Source organism: Heliconius melpomene, chromosome 16, assembly GCF_056956725.1.
Source record: "Heliconius melpomene rosina isolate 202511_hmr_F chromosome 16, ASM5695672v1, whole genome shotgun sequence".
NCBI lineage: Eukaryota > Metazoa > Arthropoda > Insecta > Lepidoptera > Nymphalidae > Heliconius > Heliconius melpomene.
In genome coordinates, this window is record NC_140404.1 from 9,056,467 (window position 1) to 9,071,316 (window position 14,850).

General features: G+C 30.6%; 3 protein-coding genes across 3 annotated transcripts; all 3 read right to left on the reverse strand.

The window, feature by feature from the left end:
- LOC146530969 (uncharacterized) lies at positions 1 to 1,999 on the reverse strand. Its single transcript, XM_085199405.1, has 3 exons — positions 1,868 to 1,999; positions 802 to 894; positions 1 to 215 (listed from the first exon to the last, which is right to left on the reverse strand). The coding sequence occupies exons 1-3, from the start codon at positions 1,877 to 1,879 to the stop codon at positions 129 to 131; spliced, it is 192 nt and encodes a 63-aa protein (XP_085055531.1). The 5' UTR covers positions 1,880 to 1,999; the 3' UTR covers positions 1 to 128.
- A 2,396-nt stretch (positions 2,000 to 4,395) lies between these two features.
- On the reverse strand, positions 4,396 to 7,443 carry LOC146530970 (uncharacterized). Its single transcript, XM_085199602.1, has 5 exons — positions 7,314 to 7,443; positions 6,741 to 6,918; positions 6,419 to 6,563; positions 5,276 to 5,387; positions 4,396 to 4,581 (listed from the first exon to the last, which is right to left on the reverse strand). The coding sequence occupies exons 1-5, from the start codon at positions 7,441 to 7,443 to the stop codon at positions 4,403 to 4,405; spliced, it is 744 nt and encodes a 247-aa protein (XP_085055728.1). The 3' UTR covers positions 4,396 to 4,402.
- Positions 7,444 to 8,126: 683 nt separating this feature from the next.
- Positions 8,127 to 12,052, reverse strand: mldr (mitochondrial ribonuclease P catalytic subunit). The gene is made up of 5 exons (XM_085199299.1): positions 11,859 to 12,052; positions 10,975 to 11,779; positions 9,919 to 10,299; positions 9,433 to 9,622; positions 8,127 to 8,364 (listed from the first exon to the last, which is right to left on the reverse strand). Exons 1-5 carry the CDS (start codon positions 11,917 to 11,919, stop codon positions 8,221 to 8,223), a joined length of 1,581 nt encoding a protein of 526 aa, XP_085055425.1. The 5' UTR covers positions 11,920 to 12,052; the 3' UTR covers positions 8,127 to 8,220.
- Positions 12,053 to 14,850: the final 2,798 nt, after the last annotated feature.

A 14,850-nucleotide genomic window follows, 5' to 3' on the forward strand; every position in this document is an offset into this window, starting at 1 on the left:
TAAATTGAGCATGCTTTTATTCGTATGTATACATAATAATTTGGGTGCCAATAACTTCGGTGATGTCCGGACAGGTGTAAAGCTGTGTCGTCGTATTAACTTTAAGCCTAGCTGTTACCGCCTGGTGTCTAGTAGACCCCGACGTACCCGGGAACAATGATGCGGCCGACGGGGTCCACTCCATTATTCACTACTGTGGGCCCGGCTACGATGGTCTGGATAAACAAATTCATTTTATATAATATATATGCAATTTTAATTTTAATTAAATAATATTATGATTATGGCCGTCGTGGATATGGACGTTGGTGGGTTCGATGCCTACTCGGTGGAATGAAATATTTAATATTTTAATCTCCTCGTTCTGGTAACGAAGCAAACTCCATTGAGTTCCACCACTCGACACGTAATGCATCAACAATTCGGCGGAAAAGGGGGAACGGAGTGCACTAATACTAGATTTCCAGGTTCCCTCCGCCTACCCTGCTATGTGCAGAATACAGCCTGAAGATAAATAAAAATGTGATTATGATGATGATAATTTCATGTATGAGAGCTTCATAAATATTTGGTTTATTCTATTTTTTAGTACTTATTATAGCAACACTAGAAATGCATCACTTGAAAAAAATCAACTGTCTAACTATCATGGGGCATGAGAATACAGCCTGGTGACAGACAGACGGAGTCTTAGTAATAGGGTCTCGATTTACGCTTTTTGTATGGAACCCTAAAAGAACAAGTCAATAAGAAAATCATTATGTTATTATAAAAATTTTAGAAAAAAATATTTTATCATACCCGAGATCCCACAACAGGAGCGACGAGACCAGGCCAGGTGAGCAACTGGGGAGCAGCAGACGCCAGAGCGACACAGCACAAGAAGAAGAACACCTACACATTTGAACATATAAGTAAGTACTAAAAGTCAAGAAAATATTTGTAAAATACTAATTATTTTATGAATTAAAGCTAAAAGTTTCAATAATAGTTTAAATAATACATAATCAATAGTTTTTTTTCTTTATTGTATGACATGTTCGTTTTAGCTTGCAAATACTTGCACTGACATCAAAAATAGAAACATATCTAAATGTCGTCAATAAAAACACGTTAGGTAAGTTCTCCCTTATTAGGATAAATGGGTTGAATGTTAAGTAATAAATAATTGATGCTATATTTAAAAAAATTATGTCGGGTTATGTCTGAAAATAAGATTAAATATTTATTTACATTTGCTGTTTCTAATTTTTAAAACCCTCCGTTCCTATTAAGACACTTCCGTTCCCCAGTCTCCGCAAAATTCTGGAGACATTGCGTGTTGAGCGGCAGAACTCAACGCCGCGCTTTACCTCAATACCAGAGCGAGGAAATGAAAATATTAAATATTTCATATCCTCGAGTGGGAATCGAACCCACAACCTATCGTCATTTATATATTTGAGTTTGTTGATATCAGTTTAGTAATGTAAAATACCACGGCATGTGTGCAAAACTAAATATATAAATATTTTCAAAATTAATGATATAACAGGACTTTCCAAAATGCAAAGACTGTATTGTGCTATGTTAATAATAATTATGTAAGCATATATGTAAACACCTATCCATATTATTTATACAAATAATAATTATTATTTTTAAATTAATTTTTATATATTACAATTTAATTATTTCCAAGTGTTCAGAAATAGCTTTTAACAATTAATTCATTCATTGTACTAATCTATGGGAATGTATTCGCTATAATCTACTTGTTACGATAAAATATTAATATTATATGTTTATATTTAATTATAATTATAAATTGTTTGAAAAAAATTAAATATTAAAAAAAGAAAGAATGATAACATAAAAAAATACGTACGAAGAATTTCATATTGATGGCGTTAAAGATGTTGGGTGGTATCTCACTAGAACTGCTCAAGAGCCTTCTGAGTGCAAACTATGCTGATCTACGGAAGACAGGCTCGTTATATAGGGCTTTAGAAGGTCGCCAACAAGTCCTAGGTATCCTAAGCTTAGCACCTCCTAAGGTCATAACTGATCTGAATGGCTAAATACCTGTCTTCAAGAAAAAAATATTCCTATCGCTCTATCCGATACAGATATGGTATCATTAATAATTTATTAGATCAACTGTGATAGTCATCTATGTCGGGCCAAGCATCTGGCGAGATTCATGGAATTTCGACCATATTATGTAAATATCTTGGACTTTCTTTCAATATGACTCAGAAGCTACCATACAAGTATGAATATTTGTGTGAAAATGATATTAAGTAATAGTCATTATCAAAGACCAGCCTGTTTTCTACATTCATGGACAGTCTTAAAAATATTTTATTTATATAAAAAAGCGTAGATATAAGTATAGGTAAATATTTTAATATTACCGAATAATTACAAGCAAATTATTTAAGCAGTAGTAAAAACATAACGTTGGCTTGTAACGAGTGTAAATGTGCTAAATCCATTTTTAGTTATTTCGTCATATACATTTTTATAAAGTCTAAAAATGTAAAAAAATAAAATATTATACATTGTTTTATATAGTAGAGAATACATAACAATTTTCGAAATTATATAAACCTTCTAATAATATATAATATCTACTTGAGAGTTTTTAATTAGGTTTTTTGGGTCTTTCCTGACGATTTTCTTAATTGACTGTTAGTAGGTACTCTAAGCCGACGATAACATCAACACAGTCAAATGAAAACAAAAGTACATATAAAATTATTCAATTTATCAGTTTAAAATGAAGACTAAGTATTTAAACGCACAGCAAAGATTTCACCTACTACTATACATTAATTAGACAAGAATCAAAATATTTGTGGATAGTTTAAATTTTACGTTATAACAATTATTTTTACGTTATAAAAAGTTTCACATATTATTTCGCACTACAAAAGTAAAATTTTAAATCTCAAGGCCTTCTCCCCATCCATATTTATGGGTAAACCTTGATGGCATTCTATTTCGTTTCATTGATTTCCAACGAATTCTGGAGGGGTTGCATGTTGATTGGGGAAACTCAACTCTAATATTTCATTTCCCAGGGTGAGAATCGAACTCATAACCTGACGGGTTTACAGTCAACCACTTGCGCCCATGTGTCACGAGCACAACTAGCCACATACCTATTGGAAATAAATGCATCTAATATACATACATATATTTCCAATAACTATTAAAACTGTCGTTATAACTGTATGTTCACATTGACATAATTTTCTTTGTTTATATCACTCATTTGAAACCTGATCAAAATGTAGGCGTTCTAAGTTATTAACATATGTAACCTGCCCTTATTAATATTATCTATACTGTCTGTCATCAAGCGAGGTATCAGATCTCTTCCTTTTATATATATACTAGTGGACCCGAACGCGGCTACGCCCGCTTGAACAATACGAATATTTATTAAATATATTTATGAAATTATTTACATTTTTCAAAAGAGAGATGCATTAAGCAAGCCCATTTTGGGTGACGTTTTCTAACAACAAACTTTGCAAATCGTTGCTTAGCAAAGGTCGCCTAGCGACGGTGCTCATTAATACGGAACTAAACTACTAACTAAATAACGAATTAAATTAATAAGTATTTTAATATATTGGTATATATCGATAATATTACAAATATGAGAAAAAAAAGTATCCTATGTTCATCCCGAGACCCTCAAGTATCTCTATATGAGTATTTTAACACAATCAAATTAGCGGTTTGGCCCTGATTGCGTAAAAGACAGACAGACAGACAGAGTTACTTTCGAATTTATAATATAGGTGTGGGTATGGAATTCTGTATTATACATATTTAACAACCGACTCACTCTAGCATTTAAGAAAAACATAGAACACTCGTTTTCATGTACCCACTAAAATAGTAAGCCCTCAAATTACTATTAATTATTAATTAGAGGCCTTAACACTAGGTTCCCTCTGCTACCCTGCTGTTTGCGGGATACGGCGTTAAGCTGATTTATTTGATTCTTTACACCAAAACTGGAATGTTAATATTTTTTTACTAAATAGTTACATAAATTTACATATTAATGTATTAATTAGACAAGATCCATAAATTTTTATAATTGCTATAAGATGCATCATACAAATGCTTGAAAAAGTTTTAAAAAGTTGTAAAGTGAAATTACAACCTAGAACCACTGTCACATTAATACCATAACAGTCTCGCTAAACTATAAGAAGCTTTAAAATAATTAATAGAAATAGAATTTATGATTTTTTGTCAGTCTGTTTGTGCAAGCACATCTACTGAACTACTGGACCGATTTGTGACGCTGTCAGATCTGGACAGGATCTAGGCTATATTTCATTTTGATGTGAAATGAAACTGAATTTACTTATTTTTTACCTACTTAAAATATATACAATTAAATAATCAGTGGTTTTTCAGTATCAAGCCTCATATGTTCGTCCACGTCAGATTCCTCCGGAACTAAGGCGTCTGCGCGGTAGACAGCATTCTCGATCCACACCGCTATGCGATCGGATATGGCCACCATGAAGCGGGCGAGGCGGCCGGGGTGGGTGCGGGATGGTTTCGGTTCACCTAAGTGTAACAAATAAAAAAGCTTTAAGCTTTCATAATAAAATAATTCAGCGCCGAATTTTTCGAGGAACTACGTGTTGAGTGGCTGAACTCAACGTTAGGCTTTTGCATGGTGACAGAGTGAAGAAAGGAAAATATAAAGTAATAATAATTCATTCCCTCGAGTAAGAATCGAACCTACAACAATCACACCCTGCGCTACGACGGCCTCAATAAATGTATACAATCTAATATTACGTACATTAAAACTGTTGACCTACTACTATAATCTTTTTAGGTTCACGCTCTATCCCGCATACCTTTATAGGCATAGGCAAAGGAAACATAGCAATCTTGAGATGCTGTCTTCATTCATAGATTATAAAAACTGCATCTCTAGATCGATCTCAGAGTTGAGAGCGGTTTATAAATAGAGGACTGTCTTACTTAAGTCACTCCGTTTCAAACGCCAGTTCGTGTCTCAAACATTGGGCAGTCCCCATGTTTGAGATATTGCATATTGAGAAAATCGTTGGCGGAACTTATCGCGTTTTATCTTGTCAGAGAGGGGAAATAAAAATAGTTCATTGGGTTACCGGGTGAGAATCGAACCAAAAACCACCGAGCTTAACGAAACTTACGTTATAGAAAACATTCAACTTGTTTGTAAAGAAATTTAAATATTAATTATTTATTAATCCACATTAAAACACACCCAATATTTCCGCAACTCTCTCCAAAACCACATCCGCGATACTTCTCAGTCTATTCGAAACCAACATCTCCTTTTGTCCCTTCGCAATGTAATCGCACAGACGGTAGGCCACCTTCAAATATATATAAGTATAAAAATATTACTATTAAAATAATATATACCTAGTAGACACTTAATGACGCTTTGTAACTATAGGAAATATAATTCATAGTGTTAAAACCACATTTTAAAATAGAGTACGGATAATATTTGGCAATTTATTTTCTTATAAAGACAATAGATAATTTTTCGCTTATATTAGTAGTTTGTGCGTGCTAAACGCACAAACTACGAATATGACTCACTCGGGGGAACGAATTATTTTCAATTTCTCGCTTTGATTACAAGACAAAGACCAGAGTTGAATTCTGTCTCTTATTTTATTGAGATATTTAGTTTTAGACTGTTTAAACTTATTCTTATTTTAAAAGCGACTTATTTTGTATCTTGTACACAAATTTAGAAGGTATAGTACCTTCTAAAAGTTAATAAAAAAATATATATATTTTGGATTTGTAGAAGTAATACGCTGATATCACTGTAAATAATATTATAGGACGGTGTCTATAATTATCTAACAAACCCTAGAGTCCAAGTGTAATTGTTATTATATTTCCCTCTTTTATTATGTTTTAATGAATAAATAAATATTTCAAGAATATACGAGCGCGGTATTATTCCACTTAGTTTATATTTAGTTCATACATAATTTATTGTCATTAAATATGTACATATTATACAACAAGACAATCTTGGACAGCCTTTCAATGACAGCTGTTTATGTATCTGTAACTTTTCTTGCAACAATGTAAACAAACAAGGCTATCGCTGATTTTACACTTATTTGCGCAGTTGTGGATTCGATTTCCACTCGAGGAAATGAAATATTCATTTAAATTAATATTTTCATTTCATCACTCTGATATCGAGACAAAATACGGTGTTGGCTTCCGCCATCCAAAACGCATTGCCTCCAAAATTCGGCATAGAGCGAAGTAGAGTGTCTTAACACTAGTTTCCCTGTTACATGTGGCACATAGCTTGAAGCTGAAAAAAATATATATATTTTTTGTACAATTTATGTATTATATAATGTCACCTGACCTGAGCACTAAAATTAATGAGCCATTTTTGCCTCTGCCGCAGTTCCCTAGCTTTGTCCACGTGTTCTCTGCGACTGACCATCCCGCCAGGACCGGACCAACGCTTCGACGATTCGCTCAACGCTTGGAAGTATTGCTCAGTTTGCCTGTTTAAAATGTATATATACTAATATTTCTCCCCCAAATATTAAATAAAATCGTGTACTTTAAACAGGCGATTCTGCGAACGCGGCGGGCCTCTAGTAAAATATTCTAGTTAATAATTAAAAATAATTATTTCAGCAAGCATTTGAATATTCCTCATAAAAACATATATAACTTACTCTGGACTAAGGAAATAATCTTCTTCTAAAGCACTTTTAATTTTATCCCTTCGTTCAAGAGGCAATATAGCACATTTCTCATCCCAAAGCGAACGCAAGCGTCTAGCTGTAGGTCGCGCTAGCATTTCCATCCTTTCCATATTGCGTGCATTTCGTGAACGTAGCTTTTTTGCTGGTTCTATATTAATACAATATTTATTGTTAAAATTCTAAAGCAATTTATGGAAGATCAGACTAATATAAAAAATTCACATGAAATACACCACATTTATAAAAGCTCAAAGTACACAAAAATGCAGGGAGACGCTCGGAGAAGTGCTTGACCCTTTTATAATAAGTGTTAACATTTACCTCTATGGACCAGTTACCTAATGATCAGGCAGAAGGAACGTTAAACCTAGTGTCAAGACACTCCGCTTCCCACTTTCCGCCGAAAAAAGGCATTGAACATTTGGCAATATCTGTCTATACATTTACCAAACCAAATCGAAAATCATTCTACTATTGCTATACATATATCTACACAATATTCTTACTTTATATTAATTACTAAATATCAAAATGTAATTTTACCAGGATTTACATCTTTTAAAACTTTAACATTTTGCTCCGATTTCGAAGCAAGGCTTGACTTTGACTGGGTGTTTAATTTCGAAAGTGAATCCGAATCTTGCAACTTACTCCGTTTCTTATTCTTCGGCATTGTTTAATTTATTTGCATTACACTGATAACAATTTTTGAAAACAAAAAATCTGTTCGGGAAAAAGTTTTGTTGACGTTAATTTTGTTTTTTTTTTAATAAACTATGCTGCTTATTAAACGTCATTAGCAAACTATTTCTCAGCTTTTCAAGCCTTTTTAGTCTCTTTATTTAAATGAAGTTTCCATTATAAAAAATATTATATAATCGCCAACATGGAATAAAGATTAGCTGATGCAATAATCATTTTATTTTCATTGTCGAGGAGTTACATATTTATTATTTTATACATAATAAGTCTTTATAATTGCTATTTATTACCACGTAAACAAATTGACATTCTATTTTTAAAACATTTTAGAAGGCGTTGAAAATTAGGCGCAATTACATATAATTAAAAATATATATTGTTATTATTACTGTAATAAAAAAATATAACACCTTTTTTATAATTGTAATTTGCAAATATCAAATCAAACAGCAATTGGGAGGAGGTGCAATGTAAACCCTTCCATCTCACTCTATTTTAATTTAATAACTTAGACCTTTTCTAGATTTGTTTCCATTTAAAACATACGTAATATAATCTAATGTAACGTGTGAAACTGCAATTATGCATACAAATATTGAAGTCATTTTTTATTAACTTTAAAAATAAGGCTTAAATAATATTTTCAACATCTTAACAAAACATTATTTATTCATTTACACAATTTATCATAACAATAATATACATACTAACAATTTATTAAAAATTGGTACATATAATAAAATTTAAACTATTTTGATTTCAAGCAAAGCCAACTGGAACAATCTGGAATTCCATCGCCGACCTGTCCTGGATTTGACGCATTTTCGTTTGAATATGGCAAATGCCAGCCATTTGCGCCTTGCTGAGCTAACGGGGTATATTTTAAAGGAGCCTAAAAATAAAAAATAAAACTTAATAAAATATAAAAATAAGAATTGTTAACCGCCTTAAATCAAAATTTTATTCCGCGCATTAAATCAAATTCAATTAATGTTTAAAAACTTTTAAAACGAAGACGCTTCCCAACGATCTATACTTCTATATCTATACAAATATTAAAAAAAAAAAGCGTCTTCCGCGCTTTGCCTTGACACCAGAGCGACGAAAATGGAAATATAAATTTAATTTAAATATTTCATTTCCTCGAGTGGGGGCACAATAGTCTACGAATGTCATATTTGGTCAGAATAGCGGAAGACGCATCATTGGATTTAGTCTCTCAGAATTTTTTTAAATGTAAAGAACCGAGTGCCTTAACACCGTTCTATCTACCGCGTTAAAAGTAAGAATGCATATTTAAATTTTGATACTACAAAAATTTAAATATGAAAATTAATTAAAATCTGAATTTAACACAGTTAAAAATTAATAGTCGACATATTATACAGTGATTGCTAAAGCGTGACCTGTTCACATACCTAATCAAGAAAGATTTATATTCAACATAATCAAGAAAGATTTATTGACAGTTAGTCATATTTCCTATTTATCTTACTAGAAGCAGACTATCTTAACATCAGTGTTGCCAGACATCCCGATTTTTAGCCCAAAATTTATAGCACCGATTAAGACAGATATATCCCGCTTTTAATGGAGTATTCCACATACTGAGAGAAATCTTGTTTATTACTACCTATATGTTTTTAATTAGTTATGTACTACCAACTTCATAGAAAAAAATATATTCTCAAGTTATGTGTAACTATTGTGAAGACTTATACCACATACGGTAAACCAAAACAATATCGTCTTAAATCTGATTTTTCATTGATGAATTACAATATAAAGTAGAAAAAAGAAGACGAAAAAAATTTACTACAATATCAATATTTTGAATAAAGTAATAAATTTTCATTACATTAGTAATAGTACATATGAAATACAAAGAAATGGTTAACCCGACTATATTAAGCAATATTAAAAAAAATAATAGGACAAAAAAATAGGACTTTTCTATTACCTGAATAACAGGTTTATATTTAGGAACAAAAACCATCCACTGGTGTTGCCACTGCCACCTTTGAAATATTCTTTGCAATTTATCTTGTTGTAATAAAAACCTATGGCCCCTAAGTAAATCTCTTGATACTATGTCTGTGTGGGACCCGCTCAATATTGCTGCTGTTATAAAGTATGGATCATCTTGGGAGCTGTAATAACATAAAATAAAATCAAAATAAATATTATATACATACACAAAATAAAATAACACAATTGACAAATAATAAAATGAAACCACATTTTTTTTAATTCTCATATAAAGATATGATAAAGTTAAGAATTACTTGTTAGCTTAGTTTTTCTCAAAAGATAAAGTGAGGAAATGAAAATAATTAATTCTTCCAAATGGGAACCGATCCCACAATGGTTGCATTTACAGTTGTGACATTAACAATTTTTACTTCAAGTACAATATATTTTGATTGATATGAAATAAATAACATACATATCCTCAATGAAAAAGTTTTCTGTTTTTTTCATGATATTCGACAATGCACCTCTTTGCCAGTTTAGCATGTGCTTCCTTCCTAGTAGCAGTATTCTCTTTTTTTTTAAATAAAAATAATCTATAACATTTTTTAATACTCTAATTCTATTGTAGGAGTCACGAACTGTGAAAGCTATGTTTAATCCATCTAACACAATATCATATGGGGCAGTTTTTTCTATAAATTCTAAAAATCTTTTCAGTTCCTCTGGAGAGCTTTTTAAGAACAGATCAGAGCCAATGATAAGTTTTTCTTTGACCACATTTTGTAGGATATTAAATTCTTCTTCTGATAATTTTAAGCAATCTAATGTTTGGTTACATTTTGCACAAAGTCCACTGAAAGTAAATAGCTAGTTAAGTTTGATACTGTAAGGTACTGTAAGGAGAGAGAACTTAAAACCTAATATTAAGATACTCTGTTCCCATTAATAGTTCATAGATTTCAATCAAAATTCTGGAGGCAATGCATGTTGAGTGGCAGAACTCAAGACTACACTTGCCTTGTTTCTAGAGCATGGAAATTTAAATATTGAATATTTAATTTGCTCAAGTGGGAATCAAACCCAGAACCTGTCACATTTACAATTGCATGCTGGTGCTCCTGCACCAAGGCTGGCTTTAAATATTTTCATTTCATATGAAAGAGGATACAAGACAACTTTGAAATTGTATAATTCTCCTGATAATATATACTCATAGTTTATAATATATTTATAGTTTTTTAAAATATTATTTGTCTCTCGTAAGATAAATTCTTACAATCTTAATAGGCTGATGCAGATTTACACTCTAAGCTTGATAATATAGTAGAGTAGGCAGTGAGACCCAATGGTAAGATATTTTGTTCTTTTCCCAACTTTGGAATATATTGTGGTATAATTCAATACTGCAGTTTGTCTTCACCCAAGCAGGAAAATAAAAACAATTGTTATCTACAGCCAGATGCATCATGATATCCTCTGTTATTTGCAAAAACATACAAAAATATATGAATGAAAACAGTTCCCTTACACATTTCTATTAATTTCTGTAAAATTTGTAGTCCAGTCTAATTTTTCAAACGATTCTTTTAGTATTTGTGCTGTCACAGCAGATACAACAGCACAATTATCTGATATGTGACAACAAATTTCATTTAAATATTTATATTGTGTTTTCTTATCTTTATATTTCCTAAAAATATATTTAATCCATTCCTCATATGCATAGTCTTGAAGAGGTCGTATGCTTTTTATACTTTTGTCTATCATTTTCATTGCTTCTGATTTCCTATTATTGCGGAATAATGTAGCAATTAATGTACTAAATGTTGAATGACTAGGAACTCCGCTTAAATAGATATCATCTATTAATTTTATACATTTTTTCCATTCATTTATAGAGCATAGAGCATGAAGCAGTTTTTCATTAGTAGAAAAATCTAATATTTTATATCTATCATACAAGTTTTTATATGATGTTAATATAAAATCCCTTTGATCGTCTGACAAACTATTTTCTTTGGCATATTCATAATAAAAGTTTAGCAAACCATTTACGACGCCCAATGACAATTCTCGATTACAAGATTTCAAATATGTTGTAAATGATAAAGCACTATCAAATTTTTTGGTGGCTACTAAAATTCTTAATATAACAGCATCAATGTTTTTTTCGTTTAATGTACCCGGTATATGCAAAATATTATTTTTAAAATCATTCCACATAATTTCTGGATTTTCAACCTGCTCTTTCAAAAAATCCATTTGTTCAGTCTTGTTAAAAACAGACTTTTTCAAGGTAGCTTCATTTAGGCATCTTTTAGTCGGCAATAAACCTAAAAATTGAAAATTACTTTTAATAAATAAATACTACGTTTAAGTTTACAAACAAAATACGTAAATAGATAAACTTACAAATATTTTTTGATATAAAGCTTCTGTAAAATAAGATGCAATGCTTTTGTGTAATCCTCATATTTTATATTGTTACAAACAATTATTACTTTGTATGCCTTAAATTACTATACCGAAAATGGAATTTTAAGTATGTTACTAAGTTCAATTTTTTTTTGGTTACTCTAAAATATATTTTAAGTAGATAAATTTCTGAATTATAGATTATTATAGCATCTTATAATGTAAAATATAAAATGTTTATAATTTTATATCACTTCTTAATATATAGAGAAGTATAATTTTGAGGTTATTATTAGCATTTAACACAGATTATATTATTACTTAATACAGAATCAGATCAGTCAAAGTCAAATTCCCAGTTTTAAAACCATTATCACATACATGTGTGAATAGACACAAACCCAGTAATGTTTTTTGTATCATAATATCACATGATTTTCATTAGTTCGTTCTTAAAGAACAAAATTGTTAGATACTGCAAGACTGTATTTCGTTTGTTGAACTGCTTTAATTTGTGCCTCGGAGAAGTTATTTATTTTTTATATTATTAACATAGTTTTCAATGTTCGTCAAGTTTTCATATTTATTTAAATATTTCAAATTTAAAATATTTTTATGTAAATAGACTATAACAAGCAATTTTGAATCACTGAATGAACAGTGCTGGTGAGAAGAGTGAGGAATAAACTACAAGACCGACGTCTATCTATGTGCAATAAAAATATAAAATTGAAAATAAATCACTAAAATATAACCTATATTTTGAAAATGATGTCTTTAAAATATATTCAAAAATGTATAAGTTGAAAATGTAATATATTATGAAATATTTGTTAAAAGTAGTAAAAATGTTATAACAAGGGATGTACACATGTAACACACCCCCAGTGTTTACCCAACAACAATTTTAACAACCCCCTTCCTCATTTCTATACAAACATTCTCGTTTCTATTAACCCATGCAACGCCTGCATATTCATTCCATATTTCTATTTAAGTTTATAGACGAATGCATTTGTTTTACAATAATGTTCATAAAACGCTGCAGCTGCTTATTTTTATGTAATAACCATTTTTTCTATTTATTCCATATAACGAATCTATTGACCAGTCCCGTATAAACAGAAAAATGTATATTTTGATATTTTATAATATAAGTAAAAAATACTGCCAGTTGTGCCCTAGGGGCACAAAATGTGACTGTTAACTGACTGGCTGTGAGTCTCTCCACGATCTCCACTTGAGGAAATGAAATATTTACTTAAAATTTATATTTCCATTTCTTCGCTCTGGTGTCGAGGCAAAAGGCAAAGTTGAGTTCCGCCATTCAACACACAATGCCTCCAGAATTCGGCGGAAAGAAAGGAACGGAGTATTTTAATATTATGTTCCCTCTGTCTATCCCGCTGAGTGCGATATACAGCGTGAAGCTGATTTTTTTATTAACATTTACCAGACATAAAAATCACTCTTTTTACCAAGACAAAATCTGGCAATGCTGACATCAATTGACGTTTATAAGATCTGTCAAATGGACTTATACATGCTATATTAGTATATGTTCCTTTAGACATGGGCCGTAACGTCTTTTAAGCATAACCAGTTGTCACTAGTTTCGGGTACAAGCGTAGCTAGTTTCAGAAACTAGTTATTTCTGTAACTAGTTACAAATGCTTCATAAGCAGTTGTAAGTTTAATACGATTACTTTTATAGTTATGATTACGAAAACGTTTTAGGTTAAATTACAATATTTTGCTACTAAAATGTAATTATTTATTAATTTCTTTTATATACAATTATTTTTATATTTTTTTTTATATACACTTTATTATATTATATATTTTTAATATACAGAATTTTATATAGTTTTTTCGCTGATCGCTTTTTAATAATATTTGATATATTTAATTACGGAGTGAAATTAAAATTCCAAATTAAGTAAAAATATATTCAAAAAGAGGGAATAATTTTACACTTACAGAATGGAAAAAGAAATTTAAAAATACAAAAAAAAACATAAACGCGAAACTGACACGTAAAAGCAAAATAATAAGGTTTAAAATTGAATGAAACTTGAGACCAAACTTGAGGTAAAAACCAGCTGGTTATGGGTTCGATCCCCACTCGAGGAGATGAAATATTTATTTAAATTAATATTTTCATTTCTTCGCTCTGGTGTCGAGGTAAAGCGCGGAGTTGAGTTCTGCCACTGAACACGCAATGCCTCCAGAATTCGGCAGAAAGTGGGGAACCTAGTGTAACAGAGTGTTACACTAGGTTCCCTTTGCGTAGGCAGAGGGAACCTAGTCTCTCTCTAGTCTAGTAACTCTGTAGTGTAACACTCTGTGTGTGGGAAACAGCGTGAAGCTGATTTATTTATTTTATTTTTTAAAATTGAAAGTAAGCACAGAGCACAATAGATTAATTTGTTTATTTATTAGGAAGCCAACGTTACATACTACAAAAACAGGCTTTTAAACTTGTAACATAAACACAGTTATAAATGTATAACTAGTACTTAAATTAAAATTAAATGTTAAAATTTTCCTACTGAATATAAATAAAGAATAAATAAATAAATAAAGCCTTTATTCGCTGACCATTTCAGAATTTTTGTTTGCATAATTAAAATAAAGTATACAATAAAAATTTAAAAGACTTAAAATTAAAAACATTTAAAAAGTAATTAATTTTAGCAGCCTGCACTACTGCTATATAGCTAAACATAAAACAAAAAAAAATTACAAAATACAAAACCAAAATTAAAATCTTAAAAAATAAATAAATTGTAAGCTCAGTTATGGATTCTTTAGTAAACTCTTTATTGTACACCCAAAAAAGAAATAGAAAAATACAAATAAAACAAAATGGTACAATAGGCGACCTTATCGCTGAAATAGCGATTTCTTCCAGGCAACCTTGAGGCATTGGAAATCGCAAAAAACAAACAAATAGTGAGTACGGTGTGAATAGTACTAAGTATATAAA

Excerpts from the sequence above, each read along its gene's own strand:
- LOC146530969 (XM_085199405.1), bottom strand. Across the intron at positions 216-801 it reads CTCCTGTTGTGGGATCTCGG|ACCATCGTAGCCGGGCCCAC; the intron begins GTATGATAAAAT and ends TTGTTTATCCAG.
- LOC146530970 (XM_085199602.1), bottom strand. The coding sequence starts at position 7,443 with ATGCCGAAGAATAAGAAACGGAGTAAGTTGCAAGATTCGGATTCACTT. Across the intron at positions 6,919-7,313 it reads TTTAAAAGATGTAAATCCTG|AACCAGCAAAAAAGCTACGT; the intron begins GTAAAATTACAT and ends GTATTAATATAG. Across the intron at positions 6,564-6,740 it reads GATTATTTCCTTAGTCCAGA|GCAAACTGAGCAATACTTCC; the intron begins GTAAGTTATATA and ends CATTTTAAACAG.
- mldr (XM_085199299.1), bottom strand. The coding sequence starts at position 11,919 with ATGAGGATTACACAAAAGCATTGCATCTTATTTTACAGAAGCTTTATA. Across the intron at positions 11,780-11,858 it reads CTTTATATCAAAAAATATTT|GTTTATTGCCGACTAAAAGA; the intron begins GTAAGTTTATCT and ends TTCAATTTTTAG. Across the intron at positions 10,300-10,974 it reads ACAGAAATTAATAGAAATGT|TGGACTTTGTGCAAAATGTA; the intron begins GTAAGGGAACTG and ends ATTTACTTTCAG.